This window comes from Cyclopterus lumpus, chromosome 9 (genome assembly GCF_009769545.1).
Source record: "Cyclopterus lumpus isolate fCycLum1 chromosome 9, fCycLum1.pri, whole genome shotgun sequence".
Classification (NCBI taxonomy): domain Eukaryota; kingdom Metazoa; phylum Chordata; class Actinopteri; order Perciformes; family Cyclopteridae; genus Cyclopterus; species Cyclopterus lumpus.
Window position 1 is genome coordinate 20,188,052 of NC_046974.1, and position 23,739 is coordinate 20,211,790.

General features: G+C 45.7%; 2 protein-coding genes across 7 annotated transcripts; one reads left to right on the forward strand and one right to left on the reverse strand.

The window, feature by feature from the left end:
- Positions 1-12,620, reverse strand: ndufaf2 (NADH:ubiquinone oxidoreductase complex assembly factor 2). Of its 6 annotated transcripts, none has more exons than XM_034541992.1 (5): positions 12,327-12,567; positions 7,064-7,171; positions 3,445-3,534; positions 2,456-2,496; positions 1-631 (listed from the first exon to the last, which is right to left on the reverse strand). In XM_034541992.1, the coding sequence occupies exons 1-5, from the start codon at positions 12,439-12,441 to the stop codon at positions 395-397; spliced, it is 591 nt and encodes a 196-aa protein (XP_034397883.1). In that variant the 5' UTR covers positions 12,442-12,567; the 3' UTR covers positions 1-394. The 6 variants fall into 6 exon arrangements, with proteins under 6 accessions (XP_034397883.1, XP_034397882.1, XP_034397885.1 ...); XM_034541991.1 differs by lacking the exon at positions 12,327-12,567 and adding an exon at positions 8,717-9,042; XM_034541994.1 differs by lacking the exon at positions 7,064-7,171 and having other exon boundaries at positions 12,327-12,620.
- On the forward strand, positions 12,601-23,709 carry ercc8 (excision repair cross-complementation group 8). The gene is made up of 12 exons (XM_034541989.1): positions 12,601-12,997; positions 13,398-13,493; positions 14,319-14,420; positions 14,969-15,092; positions 16,110-16,191; positions 17,032-17,100; positions 17,187-17,253; positions 17,836-17,939; positions 18,534-18,658; positions 21,034-21,231; positions 22,379-22,474; positions 22,870-23,709. Exons 1-12 carry the CDS (start codon positions 12,921-12,923, stop codon positions 22,936-22,938), a joined length of 1,209 nt encoding a protein of 402 aa, XP_034397880.1. The 5' UTR covers positions 12,601-12,920; the 3' UTR covers positions 22,939-23,709.
- Positions 23,710-23,739: the final 30 nt, after the last annotated feature.

Genomic DNA, 23,739 nt, shown 5'->3' on the forward strand with positions numbered 1-23,739 from the left:
TTTAATGAAAATAGTCACAATTTATTGGAAAATGTACAACATCCCTTAAACACGATACAGCAGTTGGTGAACTCCATGACTACGGGAAGTACAACCATTTCAGTTGTGGTCACTTACAGTCAGATTCAAGATGTCTTGTACAATACAATACAATATAACGGGACTAGAAAAATGGAAACACTTTTATGTAGTACAGCCCAATAAAACAGCCTTGAAATAAATACTTCCTGCGTGAAACAGAAGAGTTGATAAAACGGTTCATTTCAGAAGTTCTAGTTTCTCAATCAAAAGTGAATTCCAGTTTCACACAGGGAGTTATTTATTATTGCAGGGTTATTTTCTATTGGATTGTATGAAATATCACAGCGGCCTCGGTGTACATGGATGTCTCAGTCTATTTCTTGGGCATCCAGGAGCCGGGCTGGAACGCGTTTGCAGTGCTGGTGGGGTCTTCGCTGACCTCCTGCTTGCCGAAGCTGGTGATGGATGCGTGGCCCTTTGCCACGGTCTTTGCAGAAGTCGCCACCAGACCTTCCTCATACTCCTGAGCTTGTAGGGTCAGATCCTTCTCCTCCACCTCCCTGGCCTTCAGTTTGATGTTCTCCCTGTAAGTCTCATTCTTCAGCAGCTCCTATAAAAAATAAATAAAAACACAGGTGGATGTACTGCACATGCATATAGGTAACCAAATTCAGTTTAATATATCACAGAATGTCATTTAATAATTTGTTTCATGGCCACGCCTGTCAAAGAATGATGGAAAACCAGTAGGGATGATGTGGCCTAGAATTATTTAATAAGTATGAGAAGTTATTGACATTAATGTCATATTTGTCGGCACTTCCCAGCTATACACAAGAATTCCTCGTGATAGAATCAGTTTACGTGACCTGGACCCAGATAAGCGGCAGACGATTGATTGACCGATTAAAATGCATTGATTTAAGTTTTTGCTGAAATCAACACGTGCATTATGAAATCGATGAGCCTCCCACCCACTGTCCTGTTTGCTCCAGGTTTGATGTCGCAGACTGAAACTCCTCCTCCTGCTCCTGCAGTCCACTGTCATAGCTAATCCACCTGTAGTTCATACAAGTATAAAGCCTCCCAACAAACCATATGCAAAAAAACTATTGTTACTGTCAACGACAGGCAAGAAAAGATATTCAAGACCCTTGTAAACAAATTCAAGGCTAACCTAAACCCTTGTGTTTTGAGGGATCTGAATATCTTGCAGATAACCAGATATGACATGTTGTAGTCTGATTTGAGAGAACGCAGTGTGACTACAAGATCACTTATTGGAACCTCCAAAACTGTCCTTTCCCTCCTCAATCAACGACCTAAGAGTCAAGAAGTTGCACCGGGGCAGCTTCTAGGGACAAACATGTCCAGTGAGTAAGAGGTATTCACTAGAAAAAGCACCGGCGTGTTCACTTAAACTATGCTGGTTGACAATGTCGTGCTTGGATCGGATCGGTAAACCAAGGCTCAAGGAAACCATTAGAAGTCGAACATGCTGTAGTTCACCAGTGGAATAGTTAGCCACTTGAGCCACATCTAGTGTCCAGTGATGTGAGCCTCTCCCCAGCATGAGAAGCCAAAAAGGAAGGGAGGACTGGGCATAATGCTGTTGTGTTCTGGCAGAACGGAAGGACTGGAAAAGAGAGGGGGAGAGCCGTGGCCAAAAAAGCCCCGCTTTGGGGAGGGAGACAAACATACTGAGCTGCTTTTCCAGCCTGTTAATGACAGGATTTAATCCAATCAATTTATGTCGGCTTGGACCGGGAAGAGAGGGAGCGTGACAAGGGGTAGGGTAATGTGCTGGGAGTGAAGCCTTGGCCACATCAACACTGTCCAGCTGTCGGTGGCAGCTATTGGGCAGACGCAAGGCAGAAAATTGGAAGAGAATGTTCTGGCAATGGAGGCAGGGGATGGCATTGGCCACTGGCATGGAGCGAGGACAGACAGATAGAAGGAGTGCCTGGGTATTGGCCTTCCAAGGGATTTCCTATAGACCCACATTTCGCCGGCCAAATAATTTCCAGCATTCTCGCATTTAAAGAGCAATAAACCCAGTGAGAGGTACACAAGGGGAAGGGGAAAAAAGAGAAAAAACTGCACTCCTTCACCATTCTCATCTTGGAGACAGCCAGAAATAAAACACAAAAACAAGCAGAGATGCCGGCTTTTTGCTGGGAAAAAAAGAAAGAAAGTAAACTAGGACATGGTGTCAGTGAGCTCCTTGTTCAGAGGCTGTCTTTGCTCTCCGCCTCGCCATCAATGCGCTTCAGCTGCTGTTTATTTTAACACCTGTCCCCCAAAGTTCCTGGATTCAGTTCGAAACGGTAAGATAAACCAAATCAAAGCCTTTCCTTGCTTCTTTCCCTTCCCTTGTAACCAGCTCCCCAGAGTCCAACCATCAGCACAGCGGGGCGGCTGAGGGGAGACGTACCTTGGCGGAGGGGGGCTCCTTCCGTCTGCCTCGGATCCAAGCTGGAGAGGAGGAGGAGGAGAAGAGTGAGAACACCCACACAAACGTACGCTGCACAAACAAAACCTGCAGTCATATTTGAAGGCTGCAGCATCACTGGAGTTTCAGGGCACTACAGTAGCGCGGTGCCAAACCAAGCTAGTTCGGGGGGAAATGCATCCATGGTTTCCCCTTTGTTTTGTTTTCATTTCACTTAGCGAACCACAGGGAAACATGCCGAATGGTAAAAGTTATACACACGGTGAACTCAACACGCTTTAGTGGAGGCAGAGCGGGGGCCACTGAGCGCCGCGTCTCAGCAGACTGTGCGAATCGGCTCTGATCTTTGGATTTGAAAGTACACACTCTGTCATTCTCCATCAGTAGCTCTGTCCTTCTTTCTCCTCTTGAGTAGAACTGTGTCTGTCTGTCTGTCTGTCTTCCTTTTTCTCTTCTTCTTTTTAAGGAGCTCTATTTCGGCTGAGCTGGCTACACAGAAGAGCAGGTTAAAGGGAGCCAGAGAGAGAGAGAGAGAGTGAGAGAGATAGATATTTTCTAACTCTTCCTCCAGCTAGCGCAGGGATTCTGGGTCTCTTTTATCCCTTTCTTATTTGCATCCTGATGAAAATGCATGAGGGATGGGGCAAAGCAGGATGAGGGGTTTAAGGTGGATAAAGCCAGTCTGAGACAGAGGGAACAGTTTGTCTCCAGTTGTAAGAAATTTGAAACACTATTTTATGATACGGTTGTATAACACAGCAGAAGGCGTCTTTGATAAACTCATGAATACGTTTTCCCCCAACCCCCATCTCGGAGTATGAAACGCATCAACAACAAAAAAAAATTAGCTTAGGCCCCAAAAGATGCAGTCATGAATTTGTTATTCCATGTATTTGTGCAGCTCTTGTTAACATGTATCCGTGTTAGTGACGGGTAAAGCATGTGACAGTGTCGCTGTGGTTCAGACCTACCGTCCCACTCCATCGGTATGTTGCCCTCTGCATACTCATATTCTGTAGGATTGGCTGGCTCGACCATCCGCCTGGCTCGGAGCAATCTGCCTGGAAAACCACACACACACACACACACACACACACACACACACACACACACACACAAAGAAAAATTAAAAGAAAGTGGAGAAAAAGACAGCGAGATGCTCAACAGCGATGCATACGAAACGCAAAAGGGATACAAACAAACACAAAGAGGCGCGGGCACAATGCTCTCGGTCTCCTGCTCGCACAGACGCGCAAATACACAGAGGGATGACAGCACTGTGACAGGACATGGATGATTACCTCGCGGCCCTCGGGCCCTTCTTCTCAGATCTCGCTGAGTGGCTCCAAATCTGGGCTAAGCCTTTATGCAAATCAGCCTCCCTTTAACCCAACCAACCACCGCCCCCCTCACTCACGGGCTCTTCCAATCGCGGCGCTCGGGCTAACAATGCCCTCCAAAATCAACATCAAGCCGAGCCGGAGACAAAAGAGGTCAGATATCACAGAGAACAGGAGAGGCACGAGCCACATGGAATATTAAGTGCTCCTCTCCCTATCTGTATACAGCACGACGCTCGCTAGCAGCAAGGCCACCGCCAATTATTTTGGTCGAATCTGCTGATTAGACAAGTTTGGCTGGCGCACAATGACATGGAGACGGAGGTAGATGGGATGGGGAGGGGGGACAATGGAGAGAGATAGACAGAATAAGGGGGAGCGAGAGAATTAAAAAGAGCCAGTTGCGTTGTGTTTTTGTGCGGCGCTTTAGACAGTGTTCTCTCATAACAAGTGTTTCCATAGTTTCTCCTCGCAGGTAGCCGGATGTCCGCGCATCGCTCCCATCCCTCGAAGAAATGATGAGGCAAGGAAGGAGGAGATAGAAGGAGGGAGGGAGGGAGAGAGAGCGAGAGAGTGATGATGCATGGCAAACATGGCTGGGAGAAGAGAAATGGATGGGCAAGGAAAACAACACGCTCCAAAACACAGACAATCTGTCAGGATTCCATCACCGTTTCTCCGCAGCCGACTGGACACGGACAAATGGAGGCAACCACCTCCATGCACACGGCAGACTGATGGCCTTAATGTTTACTTCAGCCATAACGGATAGCTACGGCGCAGGGATGGATGAATGATGGCACTCAAAAGTGGCCAAGTGTGGGTGCGGGAGGCCGCGCTTGCTCGCGAAAGTTGATCTGTTTTCTTCCCCCCGTGAAGTCAAAAAGAAAATGTTCCCTGCATGTGCTGCGCTGTAATTACGCCCTATGAGCACGATTCCTTTCCATACTTTATCCAGCCTATATAGTAATCAGGTCAGCTAATTAGGCTATTGCTTTGGTTTCTGCGTTGGCTCCCACTAGATTGTTACTATAGGGCTTCAAAGGCTCAAAGCTCTGCAGCTTTATAGTTTTCTGATATCCAGGTCTAACACTGCATCCTCTCACCTCATCTGCAAAGCTGGCCCGGCGACGTGTAAAAACACATCCTGTGATCCACACATTTGTTTATATGTATGCCTTAAAAGGTCTTCTGAGAAACGGTTTTCTTCGACCCCCCCCCCCCCCCCGTGATAGCGGAACAAAAATAACTGCCAGCAAACAAAAGGCGGCGTTCTCCAGGCAATACTCACAACTTCATTGAACAGGTATGCTAATTATTAAAACAGATCCTATCCGTATTTACATTGGCGTGGGTGGCAACAGACAGAAATGGTACCATTATGATACAGTCCCCACAAGCAATGTGCTTAACTACAGCTAATGCCTAACTAATAAGCATAAATAGAGGCACACACTTTTTCCTCCATCTCTACCCCCCCCCTCCCTCTGCCACACTCCAACATGGCTCTCCTCTTGTCTTGTTGCTTTTGCAGCATGACTAAACCCTTTCCACCACGGCTTTTATGCTCGGATTTGAATAACAAATACAGTATGTACATATATTTATGAAACATGGCTGATCCTTCCACCACGTACACATTGGGAGGAGCCTTGTCGGACTGATTTTGGGGGGGGGGAGGGGGAGGGGGGGGGGGGGGGGGGATCTCGCTCGCTTGGTAATCCCTGAGCTGCCCCACTGCAGAACAACACATGGGCCAAGGTTACGAACTGTACCGCTCTACAAACACACTACAGAAGTTCAAAAGGAACAAACCATTGTCTCATATGAGCTAGATGGAATAATTAGTAAACAAATGGGAAAGATGAAAGCAACAACCTTAAGTAAAGTTTTGTTAAAATTAAAAGTTATGTTTATAACAATATTTAACCAGCAAGTTTTGTATTTCTACTCTAATTATCAATACAACGAGTAAGTGAATTATATAATGTTAGCTTCGTATAGTCTGTACTTTCAGATCTGTCAGCAAATTGGGTGTAAGCTATCTTTCTGCTTCACAGTTCAGGCCTCAGAGAGAGAGAGAGAGAGAGAGAGATATGAAAGGTGTTAGCGCTCTCGATCTCAGCGGGCCCCCTTGTGACAGGTCTGCCTTCTCATCACTCACTATGGGAAACCTACTTACCACACACACACACACACACACACACACACACACACACACACACACACACACACACACACACACACACACACACACACACACACACACACACACACACACACACACACACACACACACACACACACACACACACACACACACACACACACACACACACACACACACACACACACACACACACACACACACACACACACACACACACACACACACACACACACACACACACACACACACACACACACACACACACACACACACTGCCTCTTACCGTGAAGGGCAAACGCAGCACTGCGTTGGAGAGGGGGAGGGGCCAGCGGCAGGAGGAATGAAATCCCTCCGCATAAATATTCATGAGCCATCTCACCTGTCTGAGCGCGACTCATCTGTGAGCCCGGCTGCGGAACCAGGGGGAGGAGGGGATGGGAGGAGGCAGTATGGGTGAGGGGTTGCCTTGGCAGCCGGGTTCAGGAGCCAATCAAACAGCAGGTACGCCTATCCTTCCCGTTCGTTAGAATAAGACGTGATGCGCGCTGAAGGTTGCTCTCTGAACCCTGAACACACCCCGCTAAACTCCATCACCTGCTTCAACACACACACACACACACACACACACAACCCCCCGACTTCACACATCGGCTCCCAGGTGAGTGCTGCTGGGGGCGACCTGAGAGGTTTTTCACCTCCACAATGTCATTCTCTCTTTCTTTCTTTCTTTCTTTCTTTCTTTCTTTCTCTCTCTCTCTCTCTCTCTCTCTCTCTCTCATATATCCAACGGGTGGACCTACGTCTCATGCTCCTCGCCATCAACGCCAACGTCTATCCTGCAAAGAAACACACACAAAAACCGCACGTCTGCTCGTCTCTGAACAGATTGCAAGGCAGACGAAAGCTCCCGCTCCGGCTCGTCCTCTCAATAGAGAACAGAGCAGCTTTCTTAGTCTTCACGACTGTGCGTTGGACGAGCAGCGAGTTTTAGGCCCGACACCGTGCCCATCAGCCTGCTTGGAGCCGAGTTTATTCCTCTCCAGCTGAGCGATCTGCTAGAGAGGGACGGGGGACCAATACCTGCATGGTAATGGACGGCTTTATGAAGATGGACTGATCCGATAAGCATCAGTGATACAAGGGCAACCAGGTACCAATACCGACACCCTCTCCGTCTCTCTCTTCCCCCTGGAAAAAAAAATGGAGGGCATGTGTGAGGCCTGTAACCATGGTTACCTATTAGCCCTGAACCTAGTGAGGATGAGGTTTTGAGGGAAAAGGCCAGGCGTTGTTTTGCACTGGTTCTGGTGAAAGGAGGAGCTATAGGCGTAAAGTAAGCCTCCTGCTGCTGCTGCTGCTGCTGCTGTTTGGCTTTTTATTCAGCCCTCATTCTGTTTGTCCCTGTTGCTGTCGAACCCGCTGAGGTTTGAGCGACTCACGGCAGAATAGAGGAGAATAATTCATATAAAAAGCAATAACATGCTGAAAAGAATATTCTTGATTTCCCCCGTGTGTCACTTTTAACAAAACGCAGGCGCACTTGAGGGTGGAAGGGACACTTTAGCCCCTTCCACTTAAGACCACCCATCCTCTTGAAGTCTCAACCCGAACCCGGCGGGTTATAGAAAAGGACCATGGTGAGCGTCCTTTGTGAGGCTGTGGAGGGCTGTGCCCCCCCATCACTGGCTCCTCTAAGGGCCCATACGTGTGATGTCCATACACCAAGCTGTCCACCCCTTTCTATTCACCTCAATCACTCTCATCCAACCCCCTTCCTTTTCCTTCCATTGCACCTTCAATCCCCCCCCCACACTCTTCCTCTATTAACCTACCTCCACCTTCCCTCTATCTGTCTGCCTGTACCACCCACTCATTTCACCCTCTTTCTGCCAGAAACCCTCCCATCACTTTCACTCTCTCCATTCTTCCCCCACTCTATAATTTCATCCCGTATGTCAGCATCCCCCTTGTTCTTTGTCACTCATTTTCTATACCCCACCCTCCGTGAATCTCCCTCGGCCTTATCTCTCCTCCCTTACTCCTAGCCTTATTTCTCTCTGCCTGTCTGCTTTATTAAAATATTCTGAATTGAATAAGCAGCGGCAGGCTCCAGGAGATGTCTGCTTTGGGTCGGTCTGTCCGTCAGTCTTTCTGGCTGAGTTTCTGACGGACATGGTGCCCCAAGGTGTCAAAGCATCTCGCCGGCCATCTGACCAGAGAGATAAAGAGAGAGAGAGAGAGAGAGAGCGAGAGACAAATGCACCGGACAGTGAATCACATCCACGCCAAATGATAAAAGAAAGAAAGAGAACAGAATCTGATTGATTCGTTGTCTCCCTTCTGTTGGCGTCATCAACCGCATCGGATTGATCGCATTCAAATAAACTTGAGTCAGGTGACATATAGATGGAGGTCTACTGTAGATATGCAGCGTTTCAATAGACCCGCAAGACGCTTGAACTACTGATGTTGGAGCTGGGCCCATTTGTGATCCTCTACCATAAGACATAAATGTGCCCGTTTCTCATTTTTAGCATCCATCTTTTCAAATGCCTTTTTAATGGAGTAGTTAAGCCACTCCGTAATGCTCCACCACATACACATACAAACACACACTTGGCAAACAGTATAAAGCAAGAGGAGCTAAAACCACTTGGTTTCCCTATAATGATTAAACAACCTTCATTTAAACCCCATGCATTGCAAAGCTGCTGATCAATTAACGTGATTTACTGTGGCGGCTCTGGACATCGCCGTTCCATCGCGAACACCGACTGGGTGTCCTACGGTGGGATAGACCTTCCTTCATCACACCCTGGGGATGACTTGTGGCAGGATGAACAGCCATTTGGACCCTCGTCTCTCTCCGCTGTGACTCTTTCCATGGAAATATGCGGCTTGAATCAACGCTCTGATGACACACAGCCATCTGTTGTTGTGTTAAGTGTGTTTGGGCATGAAGTGGAGAGAAAACACACAATCGCTGAATTTTTTTTTTCTTCCTGCTTCTTCTTTTTAAAAAACAAAAATACAAAGTAGATACAAATGGCGTGCGCACACACACACACACAGTGTGTAGTTGTTATGCCACACAAGCACATGTACACAATCTCAGATGCACACACAAATACAACAACACACACACACACCCTTCCTCCCTCAATCCCCAGAGTCACCCATCCTGAAATAGCAGAAGTGAGGCCTTTTCAGTTTTTCACTTCATAGAACAGAGCTGGGGAATCAAATAAATAATAGACAAAGAGAAAGGGATAGTGATAGGACGACAAGTCAATGCATCTTTTCTCTGCAACAGCGTGGCGCACCTCTGAAGAACCTCTGAATCCCTTCCATTCTCCACACAGAGGAGAGGACCAATAGATTAAAACTGCATGGCACACACTGCTAAAATGAATAGCACTAAAAATACATCCTTTTCACCGGGACATGAAAGGAAACTGCCTTTCCCCTGTCCAGTATTGAGCAGCCATTGATTCCAAGACAAAGGCTACACCTCCTCAAAGAGGTAAGAAAAATAGCAATCATACAGGCAATTATTTTCAAATGTGCCTGCAGCGGCCGATAATGTCAGTGCGCCTCTCTTCCTAAATAAAGGGAGGGAAGGCAGGCGTCAAAGCTCCGGGCCCACTGCTGAAGACGAATGAGCCCATCCACAGAATGCTCTGCTTTCATCTGGGCAGCATGACATGGCGCCCCATGCAGTGTGAGGCAGAGCCGGGCCTGGGGGACAGACGTGCACAGATAGAGAGAAGAATATAGATTCTCTATTCAGCTCTATGGAGCCGACACACCAAGGCAAAAGACCTTCTAAAGACCAGTGGCCAGATTGCCAGTGGCTTTCTCTTGTTGCCCTGCCATAGACAACAATCACTGGAGCGCCACAGCCTACAGCATGGTTCTCTCTGTGGGGCAGAAGCGCACAGTGGGCCTCTTTAGCTGGACCTTTTCTCAAAGACAGAGACAGACATTCTGCCTCTCTCGGCATGTACTTCAGACTTGGGCCTTTTCATTTTGATGTGCAGCAGCATCTGAGGAGAGGGGGGATAGAAAGCACTCTGCTGGGCCTAGCCCTCCACACTGCTGAACTATTCTAATGTTGTGAATAGAAATCTTCACTGGATTGGCTTCAAAGGGGGAAAAAAAGAAAAAAAGAGAGAGAATCGAGAGGCAGTAGTGACGGACAGGGGCAAGGGAAGGAAGGACTAACTGGGGGGGAAACAAAGAGGTCAACCTCGGGAGAACGGAGTTGCGGCTGGCTTTTATTTTTCTTAATGTCCTCTTATACATAGTCCGCCACACACGGAATTGCTTACGCCCCAGTTTTCTAAAGTAAACAGACTGAGAGAGCTAGAAAATGGGAGCAGCAAGGCATAGATAAAGGTGGAGAGGGATTGACTGAACACTAGGGATGGACAAATGAATGGAAGTAGGCAGAGTTGAGAGAGAGACTCCTCACCTACTTCAACCACTACTCATGGGCTGCAGAGGAAAGCCCTGCGGTCCATGCCTTAAGGCCCTGAGCCCACGCATGGCCTATCAGTTTAAGATCAAAAAGAGCCTGCTTTAGCAAGACATATGGACTGAATAATGCATCTGCTTTATTTCCACAAGACTGGACGGGGTGAGTGGCAGAAGAAAGAAAGGACAATGTATGTGCCATATACTGTATTTCTGTTTGTTTATTATAAACGTATATACTGTATATATATATATATATATATATATATATATATATATATATATACACACACGAGTGTCCATGCATATGTGCCTGTCTGGCGTTTACCATTTTTCTTCTTCTTCTTCTTCTTCTACAGGCCAACTAGCATCTCAACAGTGTCAATCATCGTTATTGGGCGGTGAATACGGTAGCCTGTAGCGTGCTAGAAAATGGTCTTCTGTGATGTCTCATTTGAATAGTCTGACAGCCAGGGGTGGAGGAGCAGCCTTGTAATGAATTATAAATATGAGGTGGGCGCAAGTTTCCCCCGCCAAACTGCTGAGAAAAGGTGAAGCACCAAGTCGAGTTTGATAAAACCAGGCCAGAGGTCGGTCCCTCTCCAGCAAAACAGGGAGGGGGGGCGGAAATACAGCTTGGTTTCCCCACCCTCTTAGAAAAGTGCCACTGAATGTTTGCACTGTATAGGCTCTGATATCTATTCAGACAACAACAACAAAAAAGCTTGAGGGAAGTTGTATAACGTTGCACCAAGAGAGGGAGACAAACACCGGCATATGGAGGTGGGATACGATTATTCCCAGATTACTGTGGCGTAGTGTTATTCCCATAATGGACAAATTCTGAGTCTGGAATAGTGTCATACTCAAACATAGCGAGCAGGCATAATCACTGTGGTAAATATCATGAGACATAACCCTTTGTTACTAATAAGCCAAAGGGCAACCGTGGCCGGTCCATTTAGTGTCTTGTCTAGTGCGAGAAAAAGGTTTTGCTCTTCTGACCCGTGACCCCGACATGATTCCTATTGTCTGGGTAGGGCCCCTGCTGTTAATCTAAGGTGGTAAACAGAGGGGGAATGGGATTAGCCTGGATTCTGCTAATGAGTTAAACTAGGAAGAACAGTGTTTAGTGCATCACTTTTTCTTGTAAACACCGTGATCTGTGATTCTACAATTGAGATTTGCTGAGGTCGAGCCATTGGCCTTCTCTCAGTCAGAGCCAGCCACCACCACCACGGATTAGCCCGATGACACAGTTCTACTGCTTGGCTTGAGCACGATGTTCTGTAGCGCTGCCATGTCTCACTGGGGATACATGACCTCCTTCTAAATCCTCATCACAGACAAAGTAATCATTTCGCCTGCAACAGCGGAAAGACTCTTTTCCTCTTTGAAGGGCCAGTGACAGTGGCAGACGCCAGCATTGTACCCCTCCTCCCTAAAATGAATGAAATCTTAACTGCAGTGAGCTGCATTAAATGCAGACTTATGACAACATCTTATTGAAACCCTTTAAGAGGGAACCTTCTAATTGAGGCGGTGGCTCCACCTAGTGGCGAGCTGTTTGTACAACGAGGGTGAAATTGCAAAAGGTAAACACATTTTAGGAAGGGAGCGGCGGCACATGCTAAATACATAATACATCACTGGAAAATCAATATGTTATAATCAGAGTACAATATCCGGAGCAAGATATATAAAACACACTGGTTGAATAGGCTAAGTGTTTGGTGATAACAACCAGGGACAACAAAGGCAGAATTAAGTGTTTTCGCTGCTATCTTCATTTCTCTGCAGGGGTCAATGTTGTAACTTTAAACGAATCCACGGCTGGCTAGTGTTAGCTCGACTAGGCTTAATTTACCTGTCCATGTCTTCTGTTCTGGGATGGTGTAATATTTATTCCCCGACGTATCTGTCCCGACGTGCTCGCGCACTATTCCAAACGTGCGCCGCAGAACTCCCGCAATCCTGCTCATCTTCACCCGGATAACCCGAGAGGTCGTTCGGGGTGTATTTCGTGTCCCCTGCTAGCCGTCTGCCCTCTCGCCGGGGTTGTTTACGCAAAGCTTCATGGGGTCGAAAGGAGAAGGAATAAGCCGGTTTGTGATTGGACGGTTGTACGCGACCAGCCAATCGTCGCCGTTGTCATAGGATACCTGTGACGTCACAACGTGGCGGCCCCACGAATGGAGCTTGCTGTGAAGCTCGTTGAATACATGTGAAATAAGCGATACATTTGAACGCAGAGCACCCACATTTGATTGAAATAGTGTCATTTAGCAATTATACGGAGCTTCGGATACAACCGTGGCGCGTTGGGCCTAAAAGCCTCCTTCGGTGTCGTTAACATGCTCGCCTCTGAGCTGTGGCGACGTTAGCTAGCGAGGGGGGGGGGCAAGCTCGACCACTGGTCCTGCTTTTAACGTCAACATCGGCTTCTCGTTAGGGCGAAGCGATGCTGGGGTTTCTGACGGCGAGGCAGGCCGGTCTGGACGACCCTCTGCGACTGAGACGTGCAGAGTCGACGAGAAGGTGAGAGAGAAGACAAGTATCTCAGCCAGAATAAAGACTTCATATTCATACTTCACATAACTGCTCATGGAGCTCACGAACTCTTGACTTTGAGGCTGTATGAAGTTGTTTCAATGCCTAAATAAAGAGAAGAGTTGACCAATATTTGAGAAACTTTTACTGGCTAATGTTTATAAAAGTCCCTCAATAAATGATCCTTGTGATTAATATCAGAATGTGTCAACAGTATATTTTCTAGGGATTGGCTTACCAATTAGAATAATAATGGTTTCATTATTGTGTCTTTTTGCTGTCTCTTTTCTACTATTATTATAAATAATGCACTCTGGCTTTAATGTCTGATATGAATGAATGCATTGTCCAGTAATGCTCCTCACTTCTTCTTTCTTTATCTTCAAAGGGTCCTGAGTCTGACGTTGAATCCTGACAGAGAGGTGGACAGAATCCATGGAAATGCCATCAACACCATAGACATTGAAGTAATAGAAGGCAGATAGTAAGTCCACTTGGTCCTCATTAGGTTTGTAACAGTTAACCGGTATCGCGGTATACTGTGACGTCGATATTAACGGTTATCGTACACAGGTGGGGTCTGGCCGGGCTGTCGGGCTCCGACAGTATATGTCAAAAATGGTATTAATTCACAAGACATTATTTTAAAAGCTCACATCTGATGTTATTTTTCATTTAGTCTTTTTCGTTTGACAGGTTATAGTGCTGCTACCATGTAAACTAACATGCTATATATAACATATTACACACAAATGCTATTAAAAGAAAATCAGATTTATAATTATGTTTAATATTATAATTATTTTCTCAATCTTGTAAGGGTCATTGTGACTGCTAATTATAATTTTGTATAATAACAACAGCAATAATATTAACAACAATATTATTAATAATAGTAATATTAACAATACTATATAATAAGCTGTAAAACTGATATTTTCTGATATAGATAACGAATTGTAAAAATCTCATACTTTTACAACCCTCGTTGGAATTTACTATCGCTGATTAATGAATTGCATCGTAATCTTCCCCTGAAACTGTTTGTGAAAAGCAACATTTGTGAAAAGCCAGTTGTAGGTTTATCTTGGGCAGACGTTTGTGATAAGAGGCTAGTGTAATGGGGGTGAAAGACGTTTAGTTTTTGGCGACACACAGCATGGGGAAGTCAGAATTGAAAAAAGAGGGTAATCCCCATACCGAAACCTTTCACGGAGAACTACCGGCACGCATACTTTGGTAGAAAGGAATATGGCAGTTGTGTGGAGGAAGCAATGCCAACTGTGAAGTCAACCTTGTCGTTGTCCAGCATGTTGTCTGGTGGAGCAGATGGAGTGATCGTCATCTATGACCTGGAGAACTACAGTGGGAAAACACAGTACACCTGCAAGGCAGTTTGCACAGTCGGCAGGTGAGCGTGACGCCGATTACTGATTCTGTCCACTGGAGGGTGGCACTGCATTGAGCTCTCACAGTACCATGTTGTTTGAGCTGGTTCACAGCCATGTCCTTAAATCAATACACTTTTAAGTGACGTGGCATGAATCTGAAAGTGTCTTATTTTAGTTCTTACTCATGTCAGTGTTTTTTTTTAATGGTATTGTGAGCGGAAGAATTCTACAAAATCGTATTTTGTACACTCTGATTGTGAAGCCGATCTAATGTGTGCCAATGTGACCTCAGGCTAAACTGTGATGTCAGAATGTATTTACCGTTGCTCCGTGAAACATCTGTCATGAGAGCATGGCTGTGCAAGGCGACAGGAGAATGTAGCATCATTGTTTGCCATGTGAATCTAGCTTAATTGTCTGCACGGGTCAGATTAATTTACACTACTTTACTGTGCTTAAACTACTCTATTTTTGTGTTTTGAGCATACTTGGTGGGTTAGTGTCACCTGTCTGTGAAGTTTTGTATTAATCCCGTCGCATTTTTATTTATTAATATGTTTATTTTTAGGTCGAATCGGTATGTCCACAAGTTCAGCGTAGAGACGGTCCAGTGGTATCCTCATGACACGGGCATGTTTGTGTCCAGCTCCTTTGACAAGACCATGAAAGTCTGGGACACTGAGACACTGAAGGTAAGGAATGTCACCCATTGTCACTCCACGTGAAACGTTATATCCACTGAGTTACCGGTTTTAAGGAGCACCTGTATTTTTAGTTCCCCCTTGTGTAAACTTGAAAGGAAAGAATTGGAAACACTTTAAAAATAAGCTGTATAAACTGATAATAGAGCTGAATCAACATATACACTTGTATGGATGTCCCCAATGACCTGGTAACTCATTTGAGATTAGTTTATTTAGTAACTAAGCTGTCATTTGTTTTCTTTCCTTTTTTTGTTGTTATCCTTTCACGATCTCTTCCCTGCACTTTTCTTATTTTCCACTTGCCTTCTGCCTTTCTGTGCCACGTAGTCCCATATGGCAGGCCCTGAGCTGTGCTCGAGTTACACTGGCACCACGGTTACCTCAAAAGGTCAGGGAAGGGACAGGAAAGAACCACGGCTATTTATGTAACACAAATGTGTCCCACACCAACACACACACACACGCGCGTGCGCACACACACACGGGTATTAAATGAGTTATTCTGGTTTTGTATTTACACATTAGTGTATGCGTATCATTGGTGTGCACATAGTTAATGTGTTTGCATGGTATTTTTGTGCAAAGTAAGTGTGTGTGTGTGTGTGTGTGTGTGTGTGTGTGCGCATGTGTGTGTGTGTGTGTGTGTGTGTGTGCGTGCCCGCCCGCCCCCATTAGCCAGTGCTGGCACACACTGACAAATGGGACACAGAAAGGCTTTTTATATTTGCTGAAGAATTTGCATTGTAACCGCCGCTGCTGCTCGGATGAGCTGCCTTCTGAGCTGTGGTGCCCCCTCCCTCTCTTTTATTTTTACCTAATCCATCCTCTGAACTATCTGTGCTGTACTGTGGTGCATTTATACTACAGTTACACTTTGAGGCCCGGGGCTTTATTTAAGGTCATGGCTGTATATTTTACCGTGGAATTGAGATGCTCTTTCAGTGTACAGAGCACTAAACACACAGAAAGCTGACCTTCTCTTTCTCTCACTTTCTCATTCTTCAGCCTGCTGAAGTTTTTGAGTTTGAGGACAACGTCTACAGCCACCACCTGTCCCCCATCGCCAGGAAGCACAGTCTCATCGCAGGTGTGTGACAAATGCAGCCACCGTTTTCGCTGATCTCAAGGCCGAACAACTCGTGGAATTCACGTCGTACCTGTGCTCCACGCTGCCCCACCGCACACACCGCCCCGACAGCTTCTCCCGGTTTCCGCCCCCAGGTTATGAAGTGACGTGGGCCAGCTCCTGGCGCGTCATCAGTGTGTCAGGAGCTGGTTGAACATCATGGATTCCCATGTCAAGGAAGATTTCAGTGGCAAAATATTGTAAGAATCTAGTTGCCGCCTCACCACGTTGCCAAGCAGGACCAACGGGTTTCTCGTGCCTGCTGAGTGTGTGTGTGTGTGCTCATTAATGAGCACACACACACACACTCAGTTTATTTGTAATGCTTAATGTGTCCTTCCCTCTCAGGGGTGTTTCAAATGCTTGCCAAACAAGTTGCAGACATCTCTGAAGTCTTCTATTTAATCTAAGAGACAGTTGAACGGGAATACGTTTTTTTTTTTTTAAACTTTACCTACTAGCTTGCCCTCGTCCCACGTGTAGATGGGTGTGTTAGTTCATGATTATCAGAAGTTCATATCAGTTAGTTTTTGTTTTAACCACACCTTGTCTGTGAGAATCTGCCACTTCCAATTGTACCTTTCTAAAGCACCTGTGCCTTATACAGACACGTTGTAGATTATACGCACACGTTTATCACAATCTGTAAAGTGTAACAATATTGCTAAGTAGGATTATTAAAACTATGATTTCATGTAATCTTCCACTTTAAAGGTTGTCTTTTTTTCAGTGTTTAAAACAAAAACATCATAATGGCCGCCTTTTGAATCTCTTTTTGTCTTTTTGTCTCCGTGTTTTCAGTTGGCACCAAAGACCCTAAAATCCAGCTGTGTGATCTGAAGTCTGGGTCACGGATTCAGGTTCTTCAGGGTTAGTGAACCAGACCACAAATGCACACACTTACTTTTCCTGCTGTTATTTAATTTGAAAAAAAAACAATAACTTTCCCCCTTCAGGTCACAGAGCAGAGGTCCTGTCTGTGCGGTGGTCGCCCAGACACGAGCACATCTTGGCAACTGCCAGGTAGGCCCAGTTGACTGCTGGTCAATCTGTGGAGGTTAAGCCTCACTTAGTTTGCCCTCATAGGCGGCGGCACATCAAGGAGTACTGTCGGGTGTGGGGGAATCGCCACCATGCAGTTCCCAGCAGTTCTAGTCACCTCAGTGCCTGCCCATCTGGCCACATTGCAGCCCTGAGTCAAGTGTAATGCCGCCACATCGCTAGCAGTAGCCCTGTCAGTATAGCATATGGTAGATACAGTCCGCACCTGTTTTATGCTACATTAGACCTGCTAATTAACCTATTGGGAACAGTGTGCCGCTCTCCCCGTGGACTGTAAGTGATTTTGAAAACAACTGTTACTGAGAGACACAGAGAAGTGTATGATATTCTATTATGGAGCAGCATGTACCCAACAGAAAACTGACCTTTTTAAAACCAACACTGGTGTGACACATATGTTTGAGCATGTGTTGTACCTCTACATCCCTGTGTTGTATTTAGTGGGATGATCACACTTCTCCTTATTTTTTAATTGTTTATAGAAATGTTTTAATTAACCAGGAGATTGTAAAACAAAAATGATTCCCTCATTTTCCTTCTAAGTGCAGACAGCAAAGTGAAAGTTTGGGATGTGCGCCGGGCCTCTGGTTGTCTCTTCACTCTGGATCAGCACAACGGAGACAAAACCAAAGCCGCCTCTGAAGCAGGTACTGTTACCTCTCTCACTTTTTTTCCAGTGTCCTTTTTTCCCCTCATTCATGCAGTGGGCGGGGCTCTTGGCACACATACTTTATTTAGAGAAGGAAAGTGCCAGGCATTGACAGTTATTGTCAGACGGCCTCATTGGTGGAAAACATGTGGGTTTCGTTTGTATGCCACCGCAGTGCATCATCACATCACACATTTCCCCTCCCTCAACCATATCGATCTGCCAATCGATGTCCTTTTAGAAACCCCAAGATATGGTGGTGCTGCACAGATTTACTGTCCACATAGAATAGGATATGAGGTGCATATTAGCCAAAAATGTCTTTTTTAAAAAGCTTAAGAATTGATCTCAAGTCACATAATTCATCTTCTTGGTGACTGATGCTTCTAATGATGCATTTAGAAGCTGGTGGTAGTAGAAAATTGAGTATTCGCTGTTTTGTTGTAATAGAAGACATGGGATTTTACCAACGATTACACTCGAAGCATGCCATTCAAATATGAATGATTATGTGGAATAAATATGCAATGCTGGATCTTGATGCCGGTGGAGGAGGAAAGAGATGACAAATGCATGTACCGTGTCCCACCAGTGAACACGGCTCATAATGGCAGAGTGAATGGCCTGTGCTTCACTGCCGATGGCCTCCACCTCCTCACCACTGGAACCGATGACCGGATGAGACTGTGGAATAGTGCTACTGGGGAAAACACACTGGTGAGTGCTACTGGGGAAAACACACTGTGTAAGGTCTCTGTGAGAGATTAAGTGCTTTGTCCTTTCAATACATGGATTAACACTTTGGATTATGAAGTTGCAGACCCAATTCATTTGCCAATCTAGATCCTCGAAAGAAGTGTGAATAAGGAATTTAATAAATACCCAAAATGTCCCGTCGGGTTTTAAAACTTGATTTTCCGACAAAGATGGTAAACAAATGGAGTTCCACAGGGCTTGACCGTTGGTCCTCTTTAATGCAGTTTACGCTTTTATTTCGTTGATGTGTATATATATATGTATGTATGTATGTATGTATGTATGTATGTGTGTATGTATGTATATATATATATATACATATATATATATATATGTATATGTTCAAGGTTTTTTATTTGCCATCTGTGCCTAGACCAGCAGTCCAGACACATCGGAATTATTTTTGCATGTTCTCCGAGTCAACAGAGGTACAAAACAAACACACTATAATAATAATAGAAATATGAAAAATATATTTTAAAAAACACTGTACAAAAGACACACTGTACATAGTGGTAAATAGGGGTATTGCACATTTTTCCACACTTTCAAGGAGTGTGCATTTCAAGGTAGTTCTGTTGTGCCATCAGTCTGACTGTGGCAGGGAAAAAGCTGTTAAAGAAGCGTGTCCTGTGGGTGACGATGCTGTCCGCTCTGCTGTGTCTCAGGTTGTATGTGCAGTGTTTGTGTCTGAGCAGAGAGTGAGCTGGATGAAGTGAGTCTCCAATGATTCCCTCTGCTCTTTTACTACAGCGCTGCACATACATAGAGTCCATGGACGGAAGTGTTGTCCCTGTGATCCTCTCTGCAGTCCTTATGACTCTTTGCAGAGCCTTCCTCTCTGCCTGTGTGGTGTTCCCATACCACACAGTGATGCCTGCGGTGAGGATGCTCTCTATCAGTCCTCTATAGGCCTGGGTGAGAGGGCGACGGTTCAGACCAGCTTTCCTGAGCATCCTGATGAAATAAAGCCTTTTTCACTGTGGCTGTGGTGTGAAGAGTCCAGCTCAGGTCAGATGTCACCTGCATTCCCAGGAATCTGTACCCGTCAGCCCTCTCCACCTCAGTCCCTTTAATGATGAGAGGCTGTAGAGGGGGAGGGTTCTTCCTGAAGTCCAGTATTATTTCCTTGGTCTTGTTTGTGTTGAGGATGAGGTCGTTCTCCTCTCCGTAGACCAGGATGTTGTTCACCAGGGTCCTGTAGCCCGACTCATCCCCGCTCCCCTTGATGAGCCCCAGGACGGTGGTGTCATCGGCGTATTTGATGAGGGTGGTGTTGTCCTGGGTGGAGGTGCAGTCATGGGTGTACAGGGTGAATAGTTTGGGCCTAAGGCAGCAGCCCTGTGGGGATCCTGTGCTGACTGTGAGCTCGGTAGACACCCGTCCTCCCATTCTCACCACCTGGGGTCTTTCTATCAGAAAGTCCAGAATCCAGGGGGCACAGGGGGGCTTTTGAGGGTGTGTCCGTATTCAGCCTGTTGAACCTGGCATACAAGTTGTTGAGGCTGTCTGGAAGGGTGGGATCACGGGGGTCTGTGGTTGTTGTGGTTTTCTTGTAGTTAGTGACAGACTGGATCCCCTGCCACATCCTGCGCGTGTTATGGTTGAGATAGTAGCCTTCAAGTTTTGGAAGTGAGCCCTCTTTGCTGCTCTGATGGACTTCTGCAGCTCGTACCGGGCTCTCATATACTCCTCTTGGTCTCCTGACTTGAAGGCATCCCGTCTCTTCCTGATGTTATTTTTGATGTTCCCATTAAACCAGGGTTTTTGGTTGGGGAACATACGCACAGTCCTGGGAGGTGCACATAGGGCCTTACACCAGCTGATGTAGTCACTCACAGTTTCTGTGTATTCGTGGATGTCGTTAGTGGCCACTTTGAAAGTGCTCCAGTCTGTGGCCTCAAAGCCGCCCTGAAGGCTAGCCTGTGCCCCATCAGTCCAGGTGTTAAAGGTTCTGACGAGGACTGGCTTTGTATTGAGCCTTTTGTTGTAGACTGGTTTGAGGTGTGTGTGTGTGTGTGTGTGTGTGTGTGTGTGTGTGTGTGTGTGTGTGTGTGTGTGTGTGTGTGTGTGTGTGTGTGTGTGTGTGTGTGTGTGTGTGTGTGTGTGTGTGTGTGTGTGTGTGTGTGTGTGTGTGTGTGTGTGTGTGTGTGTGTGTGTGTGTGTGTGTGTGTGTGTGTGTGTGTGTGTGTGTGTGTGTGTGTGTGCGCACACATGTAGTTTGTGTTTAATGTTTGTATGTGCATTAATCCTCGTCTGTGGTAGCTTGTGTACAGCAATATTTGTGACAAACCCAATAAAAATGTATTCATCTGCCTTCACTGTTTGTCCCTCAGGTAAATTACGGGAAGGTCTCCAACGGGAGTCGTAAGAGGCTCCAGTTCACAGTGTCACGGGGCTGCAGCCCGGAGTTGGTGTTCGTGCCATGCGAGAGCTCGGTGGCCGTGTACGCCGTCCACACGGGAGCGCTGGTCACGATGCTCAGGGGTCACTACAACAACGTTGACTGCTGCGAGTTCCACCCAGACTACCAGGTGAGACGCATCAACAGTCCCAGGTGGTGACTGTCCCCTGCATTTGGCCAATGCGCCCATCTCCATCTGCAGTACAGCCTTTGTTTGTTTGTTCTGCCGGTCAGGTCGAGCTGCTTCTCTTGTGTGCTTTGAGAATTCGGGTCACTTTTTCCTCCGTCCTTTTACATTTTATCTCTTCAACTGGTGCGGTGTTGTCACCGCTGTAAGGGCAATTAGAAATGTTCAATCACCATGGCAGGCAAATGAGCCTCTTCCACCAGACAGATGACATGGTAATGTCAACGTTCCCTCGGCTTTACTGGGATACTATAAATGCAAATACCGGGCGTCCCCTTTGTGTGGTCCCAGTTCGTGCTCTCGGCCTGAATGTCAACCGCGTTGTGTTCATAAGTCAAGTGGTGGTGCTTTCCCTGTCTCCTCTGTCAGTTTAGTTTCGCCCTCGTCTGTGGATGCAAAGCTCTGCTTGGGCCTGTTGCCGTTTTGGAGAATAAAGAATGAGATTGTCAGTGGAACAGTGATGTGAAAAGTTAATTTAATAAATGTATGGAAGGTCTTGTATTCATTCACACAGGCAACACGAGTTTAGGCATTGCAACATTGTGATGAAGTAAGTTAATCATAAAAATTAAGATAAACAAATTTACAGGCAATAAAAACAGTACACTGGATAATATACTGCATATCCAAGTGACTACAAAAAGTACAAGAGCTGTCAATATTTTGAAATTTAGCAGGACATAACTATTTTTATATTTATATTCTGTCGCTGATTTCACAATGGAAACACATGTCGGCCACAGAGTGACACTATAAGATTAATATCTGACAAACTAAAGTTTTTTTTCATTCAAGCTGAAGGGATTTTGTCCTGAAAGTAGGTCTCCTGTCTGATCAGTTGCGAGAGTGCCGTCCCATATTTTCACTTCCGTCGCATGGACACAGTTTTGAGCTTGTTCATTATTTCTGCTCTTGGTCCCGATCACACTTGTCAACACACTGGCGTTCCCACGGTGCTGATGTTATTGTTTGGAAATGCTTTTACGGTGAAGGTCATGCTGCAACAGCAGCTCATATGTAGCTCATCTGTAGTGACACTGTGTGGCTCGGTGTGTCTGAACCTGAGGTGTCCTTGTTCTACTGCATGTAGGAGCTGTATACTGGAGGTAAAGACTGTAATATCCTGGCGTGGATTCCTGTCCTGCGAGCCTCAGACGTGGAGGAAGAGTCAAAAAGTGCAAATCAGGTAAAAGTCCCAAAAACAGGAAGCATGATGTGGGAAAATACGTATTAGAAATAATTGTGGAATCCATCTAAAATGCAAGAGATGTGCCGAGTGTTTTATGTCCTTGTGTTGTTTATGACGATCTCAATTGTAGTGTTATTTTGTCTTCATGGCAGAAATGAGATAGTAGATAAACTGCGCCAGCACATGCTGAGGACAGCACTCACGTTTCCACATTCCAGCAGTTCTCATCACATTTGAACTAGTCCGTACAGTTCTCAGATAAACAGTATAGTTGTCATACCCATGAGGTCTGTGTGCATACGTCATATGTGTTTGTAGTGGATTTAGTTTTTTAGAGGATACGTATCTTAATTCAGACGTGGTATTGAGATTAATGTCTTGATTCCTTCCAGGCCGCTGCTGCAGACCCGTCGTCGGTGAACCCTGCCTTTCAGGACGCATGGAGCAGCGATGAAGATTAACGCTGGCGTTGTGCATGTGTGGACACCGTGGTCATGCACAGCGTCTGACTGAGCAAATGAGCACACTTCCTTTCCGATTACCTTGTGAAGAAGAAATGACAAGTTAATGATGGTCCTCGGACCCCTGTGAATATATCTCCGGGTTGAGGGAAATGTCTCCGGTTTCATCCATGCAGACAAAGATGAAGACCTTAAATTGTAAATGAATTGTGTAAATAATTGTACCACTTTATATACACGTTGCTATGAATAATGTTTTTGTTTTTTTTCTTTTCACATTTTCTATTGAGTTGTTTGTTTTTTTTGTCAATGGAAATCCAACATGGTCCTTGGTGTGCAAAGTACATTTCAAGAAGAGACTGCCAATAATCCTCATGTGGGAGTAACCATTGTCCTGTTTGTTTATAAGTTCTGTCACTCTTTGCTGAAACTCGCTGCACGTGATAATGAAACCGTACTCTCTGACTCACCCTCCTCATAGTTTTTACACATTGCCTCGGTTACCACGAGGACACCTTGAACCCAAATACGGTTCAATACTGATCCCCTAACAAAAACACACAGACAGTGTTACCCTTTGTGCTATACCATTATGCCTTGCTCAGGTCAGTGATTCTTTTGGAATATGAAAATGCGACTTGTCTCCAAGATACTGTTTGTCATCACATAATGTGTCAGTCAGCTCTCTTTTCCCCAGAAATACCTGAAGTGTCTTGATTGTACAAGTTTTGGCCTTGTATGTCTCACATTAAAGGCACTGGGATTGCCTTCTGTCTGTCACCTAAATGTGTGATCCTCCTG

Coding starts and splice junctions, on each gene's coding strand:
- ndufaf2 (XM_034541991.1), bottom strand. CDS start 8,912: ATGGCTGTGTGTCATCAGAGCGTTGATTCAAGCCGCATATTTCCATGG. Junction 2,497..3,444: donor CATACCGATGGAGTGGGACG/GTAGGTCTGAAC, acceptor CCTCCTCTCCAG/CTTGGATCCGAGGCAGACGG. Junction 632..2,455: donor AGGAGCCCCCCTCCGCCAAG/GTACGTCTCCCC, acceptor TATTTTTTATAG/GAGCTGCTGAAGAATGAGAC.
- ercc8 (XM_034541989.1), top strand. CDS start 12,921: ATGCTGGGGTTTCTGACGGCGAGGCAGGCCGGTCTGGACGACCCTCTG. Junction 14,421..14,968: donor GCAGTTTGCACAGTCGGCAG/GTGAGCGTGACG, acceptor GTTTATTTTTAG/GTCGAATCGGTATGTCCACA. Junction 21,232..22,378: donor AGTTCCACCCAGACTACCAG/GTGAGACGCATC, acceptor TACTGCATGTAG/GAGCTGTATACTGGAGGTAA.